This window comes from Saccopteryx bilineata, chromosome 6, assembly GCF_036850765.1.
Source record: "Saccopteryx bilineata isolate mSacBil1 chromosome 6, mSacBil1_pri_phased_curated, whole genome shotgun sequence".
Taxonomy (NCBI): domain Eukaryota; kingdom Metazoa; phylum Chordata; class Mammalia; order Chiroptera; family Emballonuridae; genus Saccopteryx; species Saccopteryx bilineata.
In genome coordinates, this window is record NC_089495.1 from 161,112,341 (window position 1) to 161,134,664 (window position 22,324).

At 51.6% G+C, this 22,324-nt stretch overlaps 1 protein-coding gene across 1 annotated transcript in view; it reads right to left on the reverse strand.

Moving 5' to 3' along the window:
- The window catches only part of SDK2 (sidekick cell adhesion molecule 2), a 271,566-nt gene that overhangs the window by 59,738 nt on the left and 189,504 nt on the right, over positions 1-22,324 (reverse strand). Inside the window, exons 10-18 of the mRNA XM_066235214.1 lie at positions 21,917-22,033; positions 19,953-20,120; positions 18,884-18,986; positions 12,398-12,574; positions 11,921-12,057; positions 11,123-11,270; positions 7,377-7,517; positions 4,788-4,969; positions 4,260-4,375 (exon numbers count right to left, since the gene is read on the reverse strand). Of these exons, the coding sequence (XP_066091311.1) occupies positions 4,260-4,375; positions 4,788-4,969; positions 7,377-7,517; positions 11,123-11,270; positions 11,921-12,057; positions 12,398-12,574; positions 18,884-18,986; positions 19,953-20,120; positions 21,917-22,033 (1,289 nt within the window). The remainder of the gene's footprint in view (positions 1-4,259; positions 4,376-4,787; positions 4,970-7,376; positions 7,518-11,122; positions 11,271-11,920; positions 12,058-12,397; positions 12,575-18,883; positions 18,987-19,952; positions 20,121-21,916; positions 22,034-22,324) is intronic.

Sequence of the window (22,324 nt, forward strand, 5' to 3'; positions counted from 1 at the left end):
AATGGGAAAGAATTGAATGTTGACTGTGTGCTTTTCCTAGATGAGCAGTGTGCCTCTGGATAACTATAAAGTTGGTAAGGAGAAAATTTCTTTCTTTTGGAAAGTATTTCAGCTAATAAATCCAGACAAAATTATAACATCAGACTGCCTCAATTTTGCAACTCCTATTGAAATAACAGACCATGCCAGGACGGTCAATGGTCGCCACGTCCCCGGTAAGAGACCGCCACGCACCGCATGCCTTCTGATGATCACGCGCAACGCTGTCTAGGGAGTCATAGCGTGCAAAAGTAATCCTCCAACCTGAATCTGATCGAGCCGCTCATTCTGAGACCCAATTTATGGCGAAGACAGTTTTTGGAGGCCTGTGTTAAATGACCCCCACAGGGATATAATCAGCAAAATCCAGACTGTGGAAAATTCCATAGTACAAATGACTAAGCATCTTTCTTCAATAAATTAGGAGAAAAAGAAAGAGAGCAAGAGAAGAGAAAGAGAATCTATAGATCAGTGGGGACCTAAGAAAACCCCGACCGGTTGCCATTGTGCGGATCTCGTTTGGACGCTAAAGCAGATGGAGCAGCTGGTAAGAGGAGCGATGGAGCAATGGAAATGGGGGCACCCACCGGGTACCTGATGAGATTAAAGAGCTGCTGATATCTTTAGTCATGAGAGTGATAACGTCTTAAATAGAGACTTTATAGTACTTCTTTACAGAAATATTTGTGGACGAAATGATACGACCCTGGGAGTCGCTTCAAAATATTCCAGGGGCGTGGCAGAGGGCTGGAGAGCAAAGGGAACGTAGAGGGCTGTGAATTGGAAACTTGTGAAACCGGGGATGTGTACATGGTTCATTACGGGCCTCTCTCTACTTTAGCAGACGTTCGGAATACTTCACAATTAAAAGGGGAGGCCTTGGCCGGTTGGCTCAGCGGTGGAGCGTCGGCCTAGCGTGCGGAGGACCCGGGTTCGATTCCCGGCCAGGGCACACAGGAGAAGCGCCCATTTGCTTCTCCACCCCTCCGCCGAGCTTTCCTCTCTGTCTCTCTCTTCCCCTCCCGCAGCCAAGGCTCCATTGGAGCAAAGATGGCCCGGGCGCTGGGGATGGCTCTGTGGCCTCTGCCTCAGGCGCTAGAGTGGCTCTGGTCGCAACATGGCGACGCCCAGGATGGGCAGAGCATGGTGGGCGTGCCGGGTGGATCCCGGTCGGGCGCATGCGGGAGTCTGTCTGACTGTCTCTCCCTGTTTCCAGCTTCAGAAAAATTAAAAAAAAAAAAAAAAAAAAGGGGAAAGAGTCTATGCTCACTGGAGATCTGCAAGGGACAAATACTTTTGTTTTTCTCTCCCTGTGGTGCTGAAGGCCTCCTCAGGCTCCTCATGCAGATCCATTTGTACTTAGGGAAAGAAAGTTATTCTTATTTCTTTCTTTTTTTTTTTTTTTTTGTATTTTTCCGAAGCTGGAAACGGGGAGAGACAGTCAGACAGACTCCCGCATGCGCCCGACCGGGATCCACATGGCATGCCCACCAGGGGCGATGCTCTGCCCACCAGGGGGCGATGCTCTGCCCCTCCGGGGCGTCGCTCTGTCCTGACCAGAGCCACTCTAGCGCCTGGGGCAGAGGCCAAGGAGCCATCCCCAGCGCCCGGGCCATCTTTGCTCCAATGGAGCCTCGGCTGCAGGAGGGGAAGAGAGAGACAGAGAGGAAGGAGAGGGGGAGGGGTGGAGAAGCAGATGGGCGCCTCTCCTGTGTGCCCTGGCCGGGAATCGAACCCGGGACTTCTGCACGCCAGGCTGACGCTCTACCACTGAGCCAACCAGCCAGGGCCTTATTCTTATTTCATAGTGAACTCAAGGGACACATTTTCTTTATTCCAATGCAAGAAAAGGTGCAGGCTCCGGCGCTGGAATCTGAGCATTGCAATTCCTCTGCCTTTGAATAAGTTACTCGCCTCTCGGGCCTCAGTTTCCTCTACTGTAAAACGGGGTGATGATGACACTTCTGAGGGCCCCCGCGTGGCTTGCATGAGAGCAGATCACGAGCGTAGCCCTGGCATCCCACCGGGCACGCAGACAGCGCCCTGCAAGTGTAGGCTCTTCTTTCTTCTCTGCTGGCTCCTGTGCCCAAGATAGCAGGGCGCCTCGTTCCTGTGGGCTCGTATCAAATGGCTCCTGGGTGCTGGGCTCCCACAGGTTTGGGTGGGCTTCTGCAGCCTCCTTTGGTTCTGGGTCATAATAGATCATTGCCCTTATTGTCCTGGCCACTTGGCTGGCCTTCTTGGCACCAACCCAGGAGCCATTTGCTTTAGAAGTCTGCATTTTAGCCCTCCCAGATGTGGAAGAAAACTTAAAATTGGCAACAAGAAGAGAACTGTTCCCTGCTCAAGTCCTCAGCATGAGCTGGGGCTCCCCCTTCCCTGCCGCACCTCCCCTTCCCCTGGAGTCCCAATGAGCAGGCTTTCTAGCCAGCCGGGGCAGCCAGCGTTCAGCCACAGCACCCTGCCCAGGACGGCCTGCTCGGCCTTGGTGGCCACCATTGGAAGTGAGAGGGCTGTGGCCAGGGCGTGGCCAGCTCTGGCGCATATCTGCTTTGTCTGCTTAGAGTTCAAGACCACGGACCTAACAGGGAGAACAATGCCAACCCCGAGTAACAGGAGCAGGACCAGAGAGCCCCGAACACTCAGCTAGCAGACGATTCTGCTGTGACTTAAGCTCAGCCTCTTCTTGCCCAGACACCCACTCATGGCCAAGGAATAATCCTGGTTGTTGCATTCATGCAGACGTGGCACTGAGGGGGAGCAGGAACCTCCCAAGAGTGTCTGCAATCATCACATCCCCAGGTTTGAAGCCAGAGCCTACAGTTCTCTGCCGGTCATCATCACGCCCGGCTTCCTGACACTGCCTCTCAGATGCCCAGCCTAGTCTGGAGGCGGCCCCAAGCCACTGGGGTATTTGGCTTGAATCATGGCACAGGCCATGCTCTGTGCTCCTTAAGGGGTGAGAGGAGAGGCCAGGTGTGGGGTCCAAGGTCTGGGTTCCAGGAGGGGATGGTTGAGATGTCCTGACTTTTAATGCAGTTACAATTATAACCATATTTACTGCCACTACCATCACCATTGCTGCTGTTACTTTTGCTGCTGTTACTATTACTACCATTGTTACTATTACCACCGTCACTATTTGTTATAGGCTGAGTTGTTTCTCCCTAAATTTATACACTGAAGTCCTAACTTCCAGGACCTCAGAACGTGACTGCATTTGGAGAGAGTCTTTAAAGAGACAATTAAGTTAAAATGAGGTCATTAGTATTGGCCCTGCTCCAGTCTGACTATTGTCCTTATAAGAAGAGGAGATCTGGACACAGGCACAGAGAGAGGGAAGACCAGATGAGGACATAGGGAGAAGACAACTGTTCTCAAGCCAAGGACAGAGGTCTCAGAAGAAACCAACCCTGCCGACACCTTGATTTTGGACTTCCCGCCTCCCGGACTGTGATACACCTAATTTTTGCTATTTGAGTCTCACAGTCTGTGGTGCTTTTTTTTGTGTGACAGCCCAAGCGGACGGATGTATTTCTGTTACGACGATCACAACAATAATTTTCGGAGCATTTGTTATGAGTTTGTCATTGTGCTCAACAAATTACAAATGCCATCTCATCCCGTCCTCACACAACCCTAAGGAACAGGCACTATTACCGCCTTTGCTGGCAAACATGGCAACAGCTTGTTTTGGTTCCCCAGCAGCTAGAACACTGCATGACACTGGGCTCAGTGAATACATATCGAAGGAAGCTCAGAGAGATTCCAGAAGTTGTCCAGGGAGCCAGTGAGAGGCAGAGCTGGGACTTCTACCCAGGTCTGTGAGAGTCCCAGTCCCATGCCCCTCGTGCAGGGCACAGTCAAGTTCAGCCCAAGGACGCATGGCCCAGCAGGGTGCCTGTTAGAGCCACAGCTTAGCAGTTATAAGTGAGTTCTGTATTTTTGTGCCTGGTGTTCCTTAGTCTGAATCAAACCTGGTTTTGTTTATAAGCCAGTCTCACGGAGGATGTCCCCCTGTACTGGGTCACAGCCTGGGTGGTGTCCACACTCCCCACGGTCTGTACCTAGCCTTCGAGAGAGTCCTCGTGCTCTTTATTTGGCTTGAATCAATGATTTCAGAAACAGAGGGGGGACTCCGTCCTGCCCCCTCCCTTGCCTGTAGCCTCCCTCCCTGCCTCTCCCAGCTTCCTCCTGGGACAAGGACAGGCCACACGTACCTTGTAGCCCTGGTTGATGCCGTTGATGAACTGGGGGCTGGGGGCATTCCAGGTGAAGCGGATGGCTGTGGAATTGGTGGCTTCTGCATGCACATTGCCGGGAGGGACCGTGGGGACTAGAGGAGAGCAGAGAGGTGGGTGGGACTGAGGGAGGGGGGGACACAGTCTAGCTGTCTTGCCCAGGAAAGGAGAAAGAACACCGAGGTGGGGTCTGCAGCCTGCTTGGCCCCCTGTCTGCTCTTCCCTTTAGTGTAAATTTAAGATGTCTTCTTTCTCTTGATTAGTTTGTGTTAATGAACGCTTCTGATCCATTTTGCAGGGGACTGATACAAGAAAGTAACAGATATGAAAATGCCCGGGGTGGTTTTCAGGTCCAACGCTAAACGTAAGCTGTTTCATGATCCAGTTAATGTGAACCTTCGTGGGGGGTCCCCGCAGCCCCGAAGCCTCTGCCTTCACCACGCGCACCCCCAGCCTCTTCCTCGCCCCACAGGCCTCCCGCCCTGCGGGGCAGCTGGGCACACCCACCTCCCTGCAGTGTCCACTCGGTGACTTTGCTGCTGTAGACCCCCAGCCCGGCGCTGTTGTAGGCGGCCACCTCGATCTCGTAGTTGGTCCAGATAATGAGGTCCTCCAGCAGCAGGTTGTTGACGTCGGCGTCTGTGATGTTCTTAAACTGGTACCCGACAGGCAGCCCGGCCAGGCAGTACCTGAGAGGGGGAAGCTAGGTCGCAGGGGGTCGGCACTGGCACGCGTGGCCTCATGCCTGGGAAACTGTCTGTGACGGTGCAAACGTTCCGTATCTGCAGCATACTATCTGCTGGCCGTGTGGCTGCTGAGCCCTCGAAATGTGATGAGTGCAACCGAGGAACTTTATATATTATTTATTCTTTTTAATGAATTTATTGGAGTGACGCTGGTTATTAAAATTATACAGGTTTCAGGCGTATAATTTTATAATACATCATGCGTATACTGCACTGGTCCACCACCCCACGTCAAATCTCCCTCCATCACCATCCCTCCCCCTGGACCCTCCTCTCCCTCCCTCCACCCCTTTCCTTCCTGCAGTCCCCACACTGTTGTTTGTGTTTGTGTCTATAATTTTTTTTTTTTTGTATTTTTCTGAAGTTGGAAACGGGGAGGCAGTCAGACAGACTCCCGCATGCACCCGACTGGGATCCACCCAGCACGCCCACCAGGGGGCAATGCTCTGCCCATCTGGCCATTGCTCTGTTGAATCCAGAGCCATTCTAGCGCCTGAGGCAGAGGCCACAGAGCCATCCTCAGTGCCCGGGGCCAACTTTGCTCCAATGGAGCCTTGGCTGTGGGAAGGGAAGAGAGAGACAGAGAGGAAGGAGGGGGGGAGGGGTGGAGAAGCAGATGGGCGCCTCTCCTATGTGCCCTGGCCGGGAATCGAACCTGGGACTCCTGCATGCCAGGCTGACGCTCTATCACTGAGCCAACTGGCCAGGGTCATCTATAATTTTTTTGCTTAATCCCTTCACCTTTTTTACGCTACCCTCCCAACGCCCATTCCTTCTGACAGTTGTCAGTCTGTCCTTTGTACCTAGGAGTCTGTTTCTATTTTGTTTGTTAGTTTATTTTGTTCATTAGATTCCACGTATGAGTGAAATCATGTAATACCTGTCTTTTTCTGATTGGCTTATTTCACTTAGCGTAATGATCTCCAGGTCCTTCCCGTAGTTTAAATATTAATGTTAAAATAGCCACAGGTTACCAGTGGCTACTTGACTGTGGATAACATAGGTGTTGGGGATGTGTCTGGACGACTCCTGTTTTAGTCAGGGAGGAGGGCGTTGTGGGATGGCTAGCGAGGGTCACTGAGAGTTTCTGGGAGATCTCCGCTCTCAGCCCGGAGGGGCCGTGGACAGGGGAGCTGTCCACCGAGGCTGGGCTGTTTTCTCCCTCCCTCGAGGACAGTGGCTCTCTCTTTTGATTATCACTCACTTAAGTAGAGAGAAAAACACCTGAGGCTTCCTACCCTAGCCATTTCCACCTCCCACTGGAGAGAAAGAACACATGGTGATGGAGAAGTGAAATCTCTACAGGCAGATTTTGGAGGTTGTGTAGCTAATAGCAGAACCACAATGCACACTTCCCTTAGAGTCTAATTACTGGAAAATTAGTGGCCCCCCGTTATTCTGATGCATTGCTACACTGCCTCACAGTGGCTCTACAAGTCTCAGAGTGTGTGGAAAACACCCAGAAGGCTTGTTATGGCACAGATTGCTGGGACCACCCCAAGGATTCCCAGTCAGATCAGGGGTGGGACCTGAGAATCCACATGTCTAGCAGGTTCTCAGCCTGACACTGCTGCCGGTCAGGGACTACACTCAGAGAACCACTGCCTTTTAGGGCTCACCAAACACCCACAACCAAAGAACTGCTAATGGAGCAGTCAAATCAACAAAAACTTCTTCCAAATGTTGGGATGCTGATCCCCGGGAGGCCCACAGGCAGGAGAGGAACACGTGAGCGTGCCTGGCATCTCACAGCTGGGCAGAATCCGGGCACTGAGGGGTGTTCTCGGTGCCTTCCCACAACACCTCCCTGAACTAACGCGGACTCTCAGTAACACTGAATAACTAACTTTCAGGTTACCAGGGAAGCACCGTCGGGCAAAATGTCGATGTGCAAGTCTACCTAACTGGGATTCCTTTGGCAGTAAGGGCATAAGAAAGGTCTTCCACTTCTTGACTAGTTCTTGGTCCAGTGTTTTGTCCATTCATGGTCCATCCCAAGGGAAACCTGGTCTCAGATGGACCATTCTTGTTTCCCAGGTGGTTGGCCCCCGGAGAGTCTTGCTGTAGCCCTATTTCTTTGCGGCCTGGACATCAGACTTGCCTGTCCCCACAGCCTTTAGGAGATTATATTGTATCTGGTCTCTCAACTGTTTCCCTTGGTTTCTGAGGCTCTCACAGCTGGAAGTTCTTCTAGATGTCTAACCTCAATCCTTCCTACCATAGGGTAGGCGTTTCTTGTTGCCTGACCCTTGTGAGATGGAAAAGGAATGATCCATGTGCATTTGCTGTTTCTAATCCACTCCCGAGGCCTCCCATCCCTCCACGGGCTGTCCCTCAGGTGGGCCCCTACCTGATGATGTAGCCCTTGAGGAGGCCATTCTGGTGGTTCTCAGGAGGCGGCTGCCACTGGATCATAATGGACTGGTTAGTCCGGCCGCTGGCGATGACGTTCTGTGGAGGGGCTGTGGGGGGCTCCTCGGGGAGAGAGACCCTGGAGAGGAAGACACCAGGAGCAGGTGGGTTTTCCCACTCTCAGTCTCGAGGGCCAATACAGGAGTTTAATGGGACAGGGTCAGGCTGAACCCTGCCCTTTGCTCTGTTCCTGGATGACTGCACAATTGCTGTGTGCTTTTGGGCAAGTCACTCACCCTCTCTGAGCTTGTTTCTTTAATTGTAAAAGAGCTGCAATAAAGTTCCCCTCACCTGTTTGTGAGACTGGTCAGGGCTCAAATGATAAGGTCTGAATGGGTCTTTTGAAAACATGGGTAAAGGACCAGATGTGTGTGTCTTCTGTGCAGCTAGAGTGCTGTGGGCCTCAGTTTCTCATTTGTCAAAGAAGCTGCTATTGGGGCCGTTGACATCTGTCACGACTACTTGAGTGTTTCAGAAGCAGGAGTGTTCCGTCCTCACTTCCCAGTGGCTAGCTGGTGGCGTGCTTTAACTGGGCTTCCAGTACCTACCAGCTGAGCCCAGGCTGGGTGGGGCAGGTCGGGTGGGGGGTGACACGCTGTGTGTGTGACAGCCAGTGCGTCTGCCTGCTTCCTGAAGTGGAGTGCTTGCATTTCTTTCTCGGGCATTGCCAGGGAATACAATGTTCCTACTTGGTGTGTTTTTCACATAACTGACATGCATCCATTAAAAACAAAAGTTAATTATTTTTGATGGATGTCTTCCCCTCTTTCATATTTTTTATGATTCTGCTTTCTGATATACACCCTGCACACTCCTCTGTCTTGGTAACAGCCTGTGGGAAGGGTGATTTAACCTATTTCTTGGTGACTCAGGGCCATTAGTGTGAGAATTCATCAGGAAGATGAGCCAGCGGAGCCCACAGAACTGGAGAAGTTGTGGGGTGGTTTTCCCTGCACGTTGAGCCCTTTTCTTACTGAGACTTTGCAGCTCTCAAGGACTGGTGCCGTGCCCATTTGTTCCCTGCACTACCTCTAACGGTCCACACATAACATAGTAGGTGCTCAATAAACAGTAAGTGAATACATCTCCGGTAACTGCTTTCCACGCTGGGCTGTCACCTGCCACTTTTTCTCCTGTTAGAGTGTCATGGCCTCTGTGGTCCCCCCCCCCTCCCAGTGGAATCTGGAGAGAGCTTGTTGGAACTATGGTGAAACTACACGATCAATTTAAGCCAGAGGTCTGAGTACACTCCTAAGGGCATCTTTAAAAAAAAATCTAACTATACTCATGGCTCCCTTGTCAAATATTAGTTGAGCGTATCTGCAAAGGTTTATTTCTGGGCTCTTGGTTCTGTTCCATGGGTCTATGTGCCTATTTTTATGCCAATGTCATCCTGTTTTTGACTGCTATAGCTTTGTAGCAGAGTTTGAAATCAGGAAGCACGATGCCTCTGGCTTTGTTCTTTCTCAGGATTTCCCCCTCATTTCTGTGAAAAATGCCATCAGAATTTTGATGGGGATTGCACTAAATTTGTCGACGCATTTGGTGATATCGACATTTTTAACAATATTAATTCTTCTCAGTGAGGAAATGATCATCTCCTCAATGAACAGTGTTGGGAAAAGTGGATGACCACATGCAGAATGAAAGTGGACCCCTATCTTACAACCACTTACAGAAATGAACTCAAAATAGATTAGGCATAAACATAGCACTTGAACCTGTAAAGCTCCTAGAAGAAAACACAGGGAGAAAGTACTCCTTGACATTGGTCTTGGCAGTGACTTCTGAGATATGACAGCAAAAGCACAAGCAGCAGAAACAAAAATAAACAAGTTGGACTACATCACACCGAAAAGCTTCTGCACAGCAAAAGAAACCATCAACACAGTGAAAGGCAACCTATGGAATGAGAGAAAACATTTGCAAATCCTATCTCTGATCAGGGGTTAATGTCCACAATATATAAAGAACTCATACAACTCAACAGCAAAAGAAACAACCATTACAAAATGGGCAGACGACCTAAACGTGAATAGACATCTTTCGAGAGAAGACATACGAATGGCCAGCGAGTATGTGAAAAGGTGCGCCACATGACCAAATACCAGGGAAGTGCAAGTCAAAACCAGTGAGATGTACCTTCACACTTGTTAAAATGGTTACCATCAAAAAGACAAGAGGTAACAACTGTTGGTGAAGACATAAAAAAAGGGAACCCTAATGCACTGTTGGTGGGAAGGTAAATTGATAACATGACTGTGAAAAACCATATGGCGTTTCCTCAAAATGTTAAGAATAGAACTACCATCTGATTCAGCCTGCTCACTTCTGGGTACATATCCATCCAAATGAATGAAAATAGGATCTTGAAGAGATATCTGCACCCCACGTTCAGTGAAACATTATTCACAACAGCTGGGATATGGAAATGATCTAAGTGTCCATCAAAGAACGAATGGATAAAGATGTGGCGCACATTCCCGTGCGCGTGCGAGCGGACACGTGTGCGCGTGAGCACACACACACGAATATTACTCAGCCATGAGCGAGAAGAAAATCCTGCCATTTGTGACAACATGGATGCATCTTGAGGGTATTATTCTAAATGAAATAAGTCAGACAGAGAAAGATAAATATTTTATGCTACCACATACATGTGGAATCTTAAAAAAGCCGGACTCAGAGAAACAGTAGATTGAAGGTTAGCATGGGCTGGGGAGTGGGAAAAGTGGGGAGGTATCAGCTACAGAGTGTAAACTTCCAGCTATAACCTAACAAGTTCTGAGGATCTAATGTACAGGTTGGTGATTATAGCTAACATATTATATTATGTGCTTGAGAGCTGCTCAGAGAGTAGACATTACATGTTCCCATCACAAAAGGAAAGAGTAATTAATGTGTAATGGGATGGAGATGTTAGCTAACTACCACAGTATTCTTTCGCAATATACGAGCATATCAAATCAACAGGTTGTACCCCTTGAACTTACACAATGTTGCATGCCAATTATACCTCAATAATACTGGAAAAAACAAAAATAAACATTAAAATAGAGAGCAAAGTGCACAGCTTTGGTGCATACAATTTGTATTGCTGTTCTGACCTCTTGACATCTCCTTTCTCATTAGAGGTTTCTATGGGGGGAGAGGAGCTAGCTAGAATTTGCCTCTGACATAAGTGGGTATTGCCGTGTGATGTTTTAAAATGGAAGACCTGCTGTTTTTATGCAATGCTCATCATTTTAACAAAGCTTTGTGTGAAGCCTGACAGGGCTGGCTGCACACAAGGCCCTGGCTGTGGAGATCCAGCGGATCCCATATCCCTCTGGAAGTGCACCCTCATGTCCCAAAGACGGCAACCTGTGGGCACTCAGGGCAGAAGGAAGCAAGTCTTGGAACCTGCCTCACTCCGGTTAGAGGGCAACTCAGTCTGGCTGGTGCTTATTCCGTGGCGGGTGCTGATCACAGCACTTCCCAGGCACAGTCCTATTTTGCCGTTACTGCACCCCTGTGAGGCAGGGGTGAGAATCGTTACCCCCATCCTACAGATGTGGACAGCTCAGACAGAACTGGTCAGGACCTGCTGGGCAGCCGGGGCCCCACGCTGCCATATTGGTTCTGGCAATAGGCAGCCCCTCTCGGCCCTCCCTCGGCCAGGGTCGCTGGGACCTTCCCCCTCACCTCTCCGTGTCCTTGCTGAACTGGCCTTTCCCCACATCGTTGATGGCACAGAGACGAAACTGGTAGGAGCGCGCAGGAACCAAGCCCTTGACCACCACCGAGGTAGATTCAGGATCCACACTGGCCAGGAGCACGGTCCATGGGGCATCTGCAGGGACAGAGGGTGGAGGCAGAGGTGGGCATCTTGGAGGGACATGCTTCTCACTCCCCGTTCTCAGCACTTGCCCGGCCTCATCTGGGCTAGCAGAGGAGTACCACCCCGCTCCTTTCTCCAGTAGAGGCTGGTTATGTCATTTTTAGGTCTCCTCAGCCTGTGTGTGTGTGGGGGGGGGCAGGAGGGAGCTGGGCTTGGGGGAACTTGGGATGAACTGGCAACACATCCCTCTTTTCCACCCCCACCCCAAATCGATGAGCTCCAGGCAAACTGCATTTAAAACACCATTCCAATCCTACCAGCTAATTTTGGAGTTCACAGCTTGAGGATTTGGAGGATAAAAAGAAAAAGAATCACCACCACTTTGGCGGCTTCTGGCTCGGTGGGCCCTGAGTCCTGTACCTCATGGGTGTCTCCTTCATTGTCACAACAACCCCAGGGGGCAGGGGGCATCATTTGACAGCTGAGGAAGCCCAGGCTCCCAGAGGGAAGGGTGTGCTCAGAGGTGGAGGACCGAGAAGGGGGCTGGACCCCAGGCAGCCGTGCCCCCCCCCCCCGCAGGGCGTGTGAGCCTTACTGTTCTCTGACATCTCCAGGACATACGCCGTGCCCCCCCCAACCCCCGCAGGGCATGTGAGCCTTACTGTTCTCTGACATCTCCAGGACATAACGCAGCAGGGGGCTGTTGCCATCGAAGGGTTTGGCCCACGTCAGGTTGATGGCTCTCCTCTCTGAGGTGCTGAGAGTCGCCACTGGGTGCTCAGGGGCGTGAGGCAGCTGCCTGGAGGAGAGAGACATGGTGGGGTCACCGGTGAGGGCTGGAGTCAATTGACAGATGGGCAGCCAGGACGTAGAGTGAATATCCATGATACCTTGTGCTCAGCCATAAAACCTGGCCTTTGGGCCATCTACCTGCAGGTGCTTCTTTCCAGCACTGGAGCCCACCTGTCCCAAGCCATACCCAGACTCCCCTGCTCTTGCAGGGGGCCCAACCTGGAAGGATGCTGGGGTGTGCCCTGAGATAAGGTGTGTGGTCCCAGGTCACCGGGTGGCCTGCCAAAATGAGCCTTCTCACTGCTGCCTACACCTCTTTGCTCGGGGCCTGGGCAGGCAGCCCTCACCTGACACGCAGGTGGGCACTGCGTGAGTCGTTGCCTCCGGAGGAAAGCACCCGGCAGGTGTACGTGCCGATGTCCCCCGACCACGTCTGTGAGATGTGCAGGGAGCCGTTTTTGTCCAGGCGGATGCGGGGGTTGCCCTCCACGCCCAGGGTGGCCCCGTCCTTCTCCCAGACATACCTAAGAGAAAGAAGAAGCAATAAGTATAGAGAGGGAGGCAGGGGTGCTCACGGGGGTACTCATCCAGGCTGGTCTGCAGGACAGAGCTGTGAAGGTGGGCAGGGGGCAGTCCCCAGGCAACAGCATCCGTCATGGCTGTGGAGAGGGTGCCTGTCCAAGAGTTATCACATGAAGTCATTATCGGTCCTTTACACCTGCAGGTCAGGTCTAGGTCAAAGCCTGGACGCTTTTGGGCAGAAACCATGGCCCTACAGCCAGCACAAAAGAGCAGACAAGAGAGGTATTCTTCTCCAGAGGTTAAAAGATTACAGCTGGGAAAAGAATAAGCATTTCCACCTAGACTACATTTTGGAATTAGTTTTATGAGAACCATTAGGTCCATGCATCACTGTGGCACAAAGACTTGGGTGTCCAAAAAATCACTTTAGATCCGGTCAGTCAGGACAAAGGGGGACTTGAGGAATTAGACACAGGTCGGTGTCTGACAATAGGAATTGTCTCTGGCATTGTTCTGTAGGACACACAACCATTGTTGCCATAAACATACTGAGGGTGCCAGCTCCAAGCAGGCCTGCTGCCTCCCCCCCCAGGTCGATCAGGGTGCCCCGGGCCAGGGCAGGGAATGGGGTGGGGGCTGAGATGATTTGCAAGTAACCCATCACCTGCTCCACGGGAGACAGGGTGGTGGGCCTGAGCCACAGGGTCCTACAGCTATGTGGGTTAAGAGAAATGTGAGGTTACTAGGGAGCAAGAGACTTATATTTTTAACCTAAGTTAAAGAAAAGTAATCAGAAACATGGCAAGTACAGATAAGATAAAAATAAAGGAAAAGGAAAGTGGAAACATTCTCCTATGGCGGGAGGCCGCGATGCCCATTCGTGGGGCCCTTCCAGCCTCTTCTCCCGGCCCCACCGGCAGCCACTGTTCTGCGCTCAGACTCCCTGGCCAAATGCTGCCTCAGCCACTCATCAGCGTTGTGACCCTGGGGATGTTTATCGAAACGTGCCGTGCCTCAGTTTCCTTATCTGTCAAGCGAGGAAAGTAACACCTCCCACCTTACAGGGTGGCTTTAAAAACTGTGTGAGTGCATTTCAAATATTTAAAAAGTGCCTGCAGCATGCTAAATGATCAGCGAAGCTGAGCCACCGTTATATAGTTTTACTGACACAGCGTATTTTCATATAAGAGACACCCAGCTACCTATCTGTGGATGAAAGGTGACAGCTCAGGGGAGGCCAGCTGGGGGTGGGGTGGGGAGTCCTACAGACTCAGAGATGGAGAGAAGCCACAGAGGATGGTCTGAACACAAACAACCCTAACTAAAAGAGGGTCCTGGTGGGCAGTCACGTCCAAGGCCTGCCGTGTCCCTCGCCTACAAAGGCCAATCTTTACCTTAAGCGAGCCTGCCTATTGTCTTTTTGCATCTATTGTAAGACAACATGCCTTTGGAGTGTCCGAGTGATCTTTGCCAGACCCCTCAGGGCACAGCCACAGCACCAGAGCCCAGACCTGTTACCTTATTCCTGGCACACATCTCCATGTGCTGGGAATGCTAACTAGTGACCATCCTGGACCCACCAATGTGAAAGAAGCACGTGTCTCTCTGTCTTACGCTTCATCCAATCCTAGAGCTTTCCCCGCTTTGCTTCTTCCCGCCTCTGTAATCTACCACCGATGGATTTCATGTAACCGCCTCTCATCTCCTTTGATTCTGACGTATAAAATAAGCTACAGAACTGCCATTCTTCCGAGCATTTTCTCAATCCATTGAGATTTTGCTTCCTGGCAATTCTCCATTTGGCTCAAATAAACTCATAAAAATTCTCTACAGCTTTGGATGTTTCTTAATTGATTTTTTTTTTAAGAGAGAGAAAAACATCGATATGCAGTTCTACCCATTTATACATTCATTGATTCTTGTCTGTGCTTCAACTGGGGATCAAACCCGCAATCCGGGCACAGGGGAATGATACTTTAACCAACTGAGCTACCTGGCCAGGGCTGGTTTGAATGTTTCTTATGTCAACACATCCATCCATCCTTTGCTTTCTCCACCCAACATAAAATCATAAACTCTTGTCAACAAGGCATTTCTACCCCACGGTTTTGGTTGGCTGTTTTAAATACGAATGCTCTGTAGTTGATCTCGCAAAGCCACAGTCCAGTGCAGCTCCCGCTTGTCTGATATGAGAATTCATGCTATAATGAACATCTTTGCAGCAAAAATATTTACACACATTCTCAGTCATTTCCTGGAGGCTGAGTTCTCAGCAATGCAATCACCAAGTGAGCTTTGAAGGCTTTTTCTATGTATTTACAAATTGCAAAAGTAACCGCCTTCAGTCCACCTCTAGAAAAGGATCTTCCTTGTCAGAGTACCTTACGCTTGAGAAACAGCCTATGGCAAGCACACATTCTTTGTCCCGGGACGTGGGGCTGTGGGAAGCTTCTGTTGCCACCCGTGATATGTGTTTGTGGCAAAACAACTCAACTCAGATCTAATGAGCGGTTGCTTGTAATGAGGAATATAAAGGACAGAAGAACGAGTGAACCACACCAGGAAAAAGCAGCTTGCCAAATCCAGAAGGCAGGCTAGTTGACAAAAGGGCTCAGCAATCTGTGGCCTGCGGTCTGCACGTGTAAATAAAGTTTTATTGGAATACAGCCCCGTGTGTTTCCAACGCACACCCATGTGTTTCCATATGGTTAATAAATATTTTTGCATTGAACTCTGGATCAAAATTTTCCAAAATAATTTGTCATTATAGACAGTTTAGTAGTTAGTCAGCCTACAATATTTACTCTCTGGTTCTTCACAAAAAAATGCTTGCTGATCTCCGTCCTGTAGAACTTAGTTTCTCCAAAAAACCAACTGCATGAAAACAAAACAAAAACAAAATATAAAGAAAGGGGAGAGGGCTGTAGAATAAGAAAGACACCCCGCCTGACCAGGCGGTGGTGCAGTGGATAGAGCATCGGACTGGGATGCAGAGGACCCAGGTTCAAGACCCCAAGGTCACCAGCTTGAGCGCGGGCTCATCTGGCTTGAGCAAAGTTCACCAGCTTGGACCCAAGGTCACTGGCTTGAGCAAGGGGTCACTCGGTCTGCTGTAGCCCCATGGCCAAGGCACATATGAGAAAGCAATCAATGAACAAATAAGGTGTTGCAATGAATAACTGATGATTGATGCTTCTCATTTCTCTCCATTCCTGTCTGTCTGTCCCTGTCTATCCCTCTCTCTGACTCTCTCTCTGTGTCTCTGAAAAAAAAAAAAGAATGAAAAGACACCCCAACCAAACACAAAGTGTAGACCTTATTTAGACACTGTGCTCAACCAACCAACTATAAAAACACCTTGGAGATGATCGGGGCAACTGGGACACAGGCTGGAATTAGCAGACCTCAAGGAATTGTGTATTGTGTTAGGTGTGAAGGGGACGTGGTTGTTATGGTTAATAACAAGTCCTTTTCAGTAAGAAATGTACCTTGACCTATTTAACGGTGAAATTACATGTTTGAGATTTGCTTTTAAAACACTGTTGTTAAAAAAAAAAAAAGCATGTCAGGAGACAGATGAAACAACATGGGCAAAATGCCGACAAGCTTTGAGGCCAGGAGACGGGAACATGAGGGTCGATGACACAGTTCTGTGTACTTGGGAGTGTGTTTGAACATTTCCAGAATAGAATGTTAAACATCCATCTGCCCATTGCACTTAGGGTAAAAAATAATCTGCCGTTATATATAGCTGGGTATTTAACAATTTGGGTGAGTGGCTTTCAGGCATTCACCTCAGCTGGAAATAATATTACACAGTCCTCAGGAAATCAGAGATGTGGAAAATTATTTAGTGACAAAGGCATTCATAAACAGTATTTCTTTTATGTTAGCCAAAATTTAGAAACAACCCAAACACTCAGCATTGGGGAACTGGTAACATAAATTACACGGCACCCACAAAGTGGACGACCGAACAATCATACAGCGGAGTTTATATGAAAATGTTTATGGATGAGGAAGAGGCCCACAAGAAGTTCTCCAGGGAAGAAGCAGGTTAATAAAAGGTGGGTTTCTGGTTTTTAAAAATGGCACTCAAATACTATGCTTTTTAATGGGAGAAATAAGTATATTTCTTTTCTTCTTCTCTATTTTCCTCTCCATTTTTTGGGGGCTCATCTGCATTTTCTATGTTTTCCTCCTAAAATGGGTACCTATTAGCTATATAATGAGAAAGAAAAAAAACTCCAGTACAATATTGATTAATATTAATTGTGGCTGAGAGTGGATTGCTCAGATCGGGTCTAGACTGGGGTTCCAGTAGCAGCTGGGAGAGTTATCTTCTGGAGCTGTTGGGGAAGCAAAGGGGTTCCCACTGTTAACCCCGCCAGCCCAGGCTGCCACACCCACACCCTGGCTTCGTCCTGAGGACACGTGATGCAGGATTCAGTGCCTGGCACCTGCATCTGACTTGATTGTTCAAGGAGATGAACAATCAATCTCCTTTCAGCCCGTCTGCTCAGGGGGACCCCAGTGAGTCTAGGACCGGGGTTTTCAATCCTGGTGACATATTAGAATCACCTTGAGAACTCCTAAAAGATACTGAATTCTGGGGCCTAGCCCACCCCCAAGACTCACTTTGGATGGTGGAGGGCAGCCAGAAAGCCCCTGATCCAAGTGCAAGAAAGACAGGTGTGTGTGTGTGTGTGTGTGTGTGTGTGAATGTGGGAGTGGCCTTGGTCACACTCAATTTTGGGGGGTCGGAGGGACCAATTTTGTTCTTTCTTCCCATTTAGAAAAGATTGTCCTAGATGAGGAACCCCATCCTAGGTGAGGACCCCTCCGGTAAACTGGAGCAGTGGCTTCCCATCCATAGGTTGCTGAGGGGCCTGGAGAATGGGCTGGAGGTACTGCGACAGGTCCCCAAATCCCTTTGTTCATAAAGAATTGTGTAGAGGAAAGATAAAATGTGCCTGTAGTTTCCAAATTTTAGTAGGTAACATTTCTTTTTATAAATAAAAACCCAATTTATTTTAGTGTTATACCGAGTTAATATAGCTTATTGCCATAAAAACTTTCAATTAATGGATGCTACTATTATGGCTACTATTTATTACGTGTCTGAGACCCACAGCAGTATTCTACAGAGAGAGGTGTGGGCTCTCTTGGAGGACCTCTTTACAGCTGGTATATTATATTTTTTAAACAAAAACCTAATAATCCGAGGAATAAGCATAATTTGGATTTTCTGTTGACAATGTTCTAACTATGTCTCCGTGGCTTTAGGCTCCTTTTTACATTTGTGCTGGCATCACACGATGATAGCAGTCAATGTGGAGTGTTAATTGAGGGGCTGCTCACACTGGGGCCTGAGACGGATTCTCTGGGAATAGGTGTTGGTCTGCAAGCCCAACCTTGGCTTCCAGGGTCCTTATGCTGTGGCTGTACAGACTGTCATATGCCCAGTGGCCACCAGATGGCGCCCCAGAATGCAGTTGCCTCTGGAGCGGAGGGGTCATTACTCCAAGGGGCACCAGTGCCTGGTCCCCCCTAGCCCTGATGCTAGTTGCTTTGGCACTGGTATTAACCATATAATATGGAAGCAACGTGGAGGGAGTATTTATTTCTAAGGAAGCAGTTAAAATTTTTACTTAGCCTCCCGGAGCTCATGGGAGAGCCCAAAGGGACCATTTCCTCCTGGTTTTAGTTCCCAACGCCTTCCCTGGGGTTGGCCCCAGGCATCATCCTCCCAAGCTTGGAAGGAGTCCTGGCTTTCCAGCCTTTCCTGGCTGCCCCTCCCGGGCCACTCCAGTGGGTCCCACAGGGGGCCTGGGGCCTCCCAGGCCAGGTAGCTTGTTGCCAAGGTCCCGGCTCCCTGTGGTGGACGGTGGGGGTGGCTGTGTACTTTCCCCTCATGTGTGTCTCTCTGAGGGCCACCCCAGGGTCCTCCCCTGCCCTGGCCTTGTCACTTCTCCCAGACCTGCTCACCGGCACACCTCTGCTGTCTACTTAGTGGGGAGGGGTTTGGGAGAGCCAGCAGCCCCAAATTCCCCTTTCTCCCCCTCCTTCCTTCTACATCCCTCTTCCCCCCATTTTACCACACCCCTTCCCCCCCCGGCACCACCCAATTCATTTCAAGCTCGCTCAGCTCCCCTCAGACCCGCACCAGCCCTGTGAATGGTCCCCCCAGGGATGCTCTTTGGCCTCATGAGCAATACTGACCTCCTTGGAGTAGACACTCACCCAGTGACCAGCGGCCCCTAAAGCTGTCCCTCCCCTTTGCCTCCCTGGGGCCACAGCGGAGAGAGTACCTGATGGTCACTCGGGGGTCATGGGCCACGCCACACACCATGGAGGCCTGGGTGCCCTTGATGACGCTCTGGTCCTGGGGAGGCTTGGTGATGCGTGTCCGGGCTGAAAGACAGCAGAGAGCAGGTGCAGTGAGAGGGGCCTGGGTTCCAGAGTGCCAGGGGAGATGCAGGTGGGTGGGAAGGGCGCCTGCCGCTGGACTGGCCGGGGCGGCGGAGTTCTGTGGGCGGATGAAGGCAGGCCAGCAGGTGGGCAGATGGGCCACAGTGAACAATGTGCTTCCATGATGGCTGAATTCTTGGGAGCCGCATTCAATAGTGAAGGCTCACTTAATTTCGCTCCCACAAATCCAGGCGAGGATAACAAAACTCCTGGAAATCTGGGGATGACCAGGGTCCTATTTCTAGCACATCAGTGGTCCAGCCAAGGTAAAAAGAGGATCGTCTGATCTGTGGTCTAAGGCATTGCTCACCGGGCCACCGCCACTCCACCTGGACAGGAGGCCCACAGGTATGTCTGTCTGGGGTGTGGATCCCAAATGGTGCAGTCAGAGAGTTGGAAAGGACTTGAGAAGTTTCCTTAAAGTAGAGGTCAGCAAGCTACAGTCTGGTTGTCATGTCCGCTGGTGGGCTGTCTGGGTGAATACACTTGCATTGAACTCAGCCTGCGGGGTTAAGTATCGTCTATGGCTGCTTTCTCGATTAAACCGAAGAGTTAATTGAGGGGTTGCGACTGGCCCACAAGCCTAAAATGTTTACTATCTGACCCATGTAGTGTGCTGGTTTCTGCCCTAGAGTATATGAAGACAGCGGTCTGTCACCTCTGAGTTCTCTTCACACAGCCAAGCACGGAACCCTTGGTCACGTGGCATCATCTGCAGGACCCTGGCCTTCTGGGCCCCTCTCCTCTGAATTAATCTGTCCAAGTCCCTCTTGTAAGAAGCACTCTGGCCAGACATGGGGATATGGGTGCTGGTGGTTTGAGTGTGTGCTCTGCAGGGGCTGGCGTGTGCTCAGCACGCGCTCACACACGGGCATGTATATAGAGAGAGCTCCTGCTCTGCACACTCACCCCACACAACCAGGTCGGCCGAGGCTTCGTCGACCCCCCGGGAGTTGGTCGCTGAGCAGGTGTAGGTGCCGGCGTCGGAGATGTGTGTGGGGCTGACGAGCAGGCTGCCCGACTCCAGGAGGGTGAAGCGAGCCAGCTGGACTGAGCCGCTGGCCAGGATGCGCTCCCCTGCGGGCGGCACGGGCGGGCTCAGGCTGCACCCCCGCGCGGGGGCCGCACCCCCACCGCTCCCGGCTGCTCTGGGGCAGCGTGGCATCTGGCAGGCTCCCAGCTTTAGAAACACGAGGAGAGCCAGGACAGGGGTAGGGACAGGGCTGCGGTTTCTGATTGGTGACAGGCGCAAGGGCACACGGTCACAGGGTGGGCAGCCCAGAGCCCAGGTCTCCTGATGTCTCTCACCCACCACACTGTCTGCTGTTCACCAGAGAAGGCCAGGGACTGTCTCCTGACGCAGCGGGCACCCGGGCGGGGGGAGGGCAGACAGCTCTGACAAGGTGGTGACGGGCACCCTGCGGCAGGATGCTTCTGGAGAGTCACCTTCAGGGGAGTGGGGGACAGTGACGGGTGGGAGCAGCAAGGAGTGTGGTGGGAGGGACAGCCCTGGCCAGGACAGGCCTCCCTGCGCTGCGGGACCGAGGGAGGCCCGGCGACTGGGGAGAGAGAGGGAGAGAGAGGGAGAGAGAGGGAGAGAGAGGGAGAGAGAGAGAGAGAGAGAGAGATGGAGAGACAGAGAGAGAGGGAGAGAGGGAGAGAGAGGGAGAGAGAGGGAGAGAGAGGGAGAGAGAGGAGAGAGAGGGAGAGAGAGGGAGAGAGAGGAGAGAGAGGGAGAGAGAGGGAGAGAGAGGAGAGAGAGGGAGAGAGAGGCAGAGAGAGGGAGAGTGAGGGAGAGAGAGGAGAGAGAGGGAGAGAGAGGAGAGAGAGGGAGAGAGAGGCAGAGAGAGGCAGAGAGAGGGGCTGTGCCACGGGTGTGAATGAGCCTGACAGTGCAGGTTTTTGTGACGGTCTCTATTTGAAAGAAAAGCCCACCTGTCTGTATAGAGGGGCTCTCCACATGTGAGCCTGCGGGTAAGTGTGTCTGCATACATGTGCAGGCATATTGAACTAGCAGGCGTGTTAGGTGGGTGTGTTTATTCTGTGCCTAGGCACCTGCCTGGGTGTGCTGACATACATCCCGCACATACGTACCGACCGCCTACTCTGTGCCAGACTCTGCTCTAGGCCCCAGGGAAATAGCTGTGGACGGAACCGAGAGCCCCCGACCTGCGTGTGGAGGCAGGCTATAAGCACAACACGTGATCTTGTATATGAGGAGGTGGGGAGACAAAGTAGGCGGGGCTCTGGGAGGTCCTGGGGCACAGGGCTGGGTGCGTCCTGTGGATAAGGCTCATCCGAGCGGAGGCTGAGAGGCTCGAGGGAGCGACTGTGTGTGTGCGTGCGCACACGGGGTGAGTTGTGAAGGCGAGTGAGTGGCACAGAGGGGGAGAGGAAGCAGGCAGGGTGGGTGGACTCAGGTAGACAGCCGGGCTTTGCTGGCTCAGGCGTCCGGAGCCTTCCTACCCGCACTGACCGCCACAACCGCGACATTCACCGTCACAGTCACACAGCAGTCGTCCGCTGGCCTCCTCACCTCCCAGGTGCAGGGCAGCCCTTCACACGCACTTTCCCGTAGGCATCACGCCGCCCCGAAGTACCCTGCCCCCAGGTTACAGAGGGGGACCCTGAGGTTCAGGATGGGCCGCTAACTCACCCATGCTCACAGGTCTCAGAAAAGGCAGAGCGGTGCCCTGAGCCTGGCGGGGTGGCGGGTGGCACTCAGTGTGGGTGGTGGACGCCCCCTTGAATTGTGCAGTGCACAGCCTTCACAGCTGTACGCGGGAAACCCACTCTGGCTAGCTCCAGAACTGAGCTCTGAGGACTGCCCCCGACTGTCACACGGCCCTCCAAAGCCGAATAGCCTCGTTTACCTTTCTGCCAAGTGATGGCCGGCCGGGGAGCCCCCGAAGTCTCACAAGCCAGCACCACGGACATGCCGTCGATCACCGTGCTGTCCAGGGGGCCCCTGGTGATGTTGGGGGCGATGCCTGAGGATGGAGACAGCGGGGCTCCTTAGTTACATCCTGGGAGGGGACCCTGGGACCAGAGGGCCAGGTTCTTGTCCTACCCCTGTCATTGCAGTTGGTGTGGCCCCCACTTTGGGGAAGGATTACAGGTGCCTCGATGGGGTGCCAACAAGGGAAAGCCCGGAGGACCCACGAGGGCTCCCCATGTCTCCTGCCCCGTAGAAGGACCCAGAGAGAAGTGAGGAGAGAGAGAGAAGTGAGAGGGGGAGGGGTGGAGAAGCAGATGGGCGCTTCTCCTGTGTGCCCTGGCCG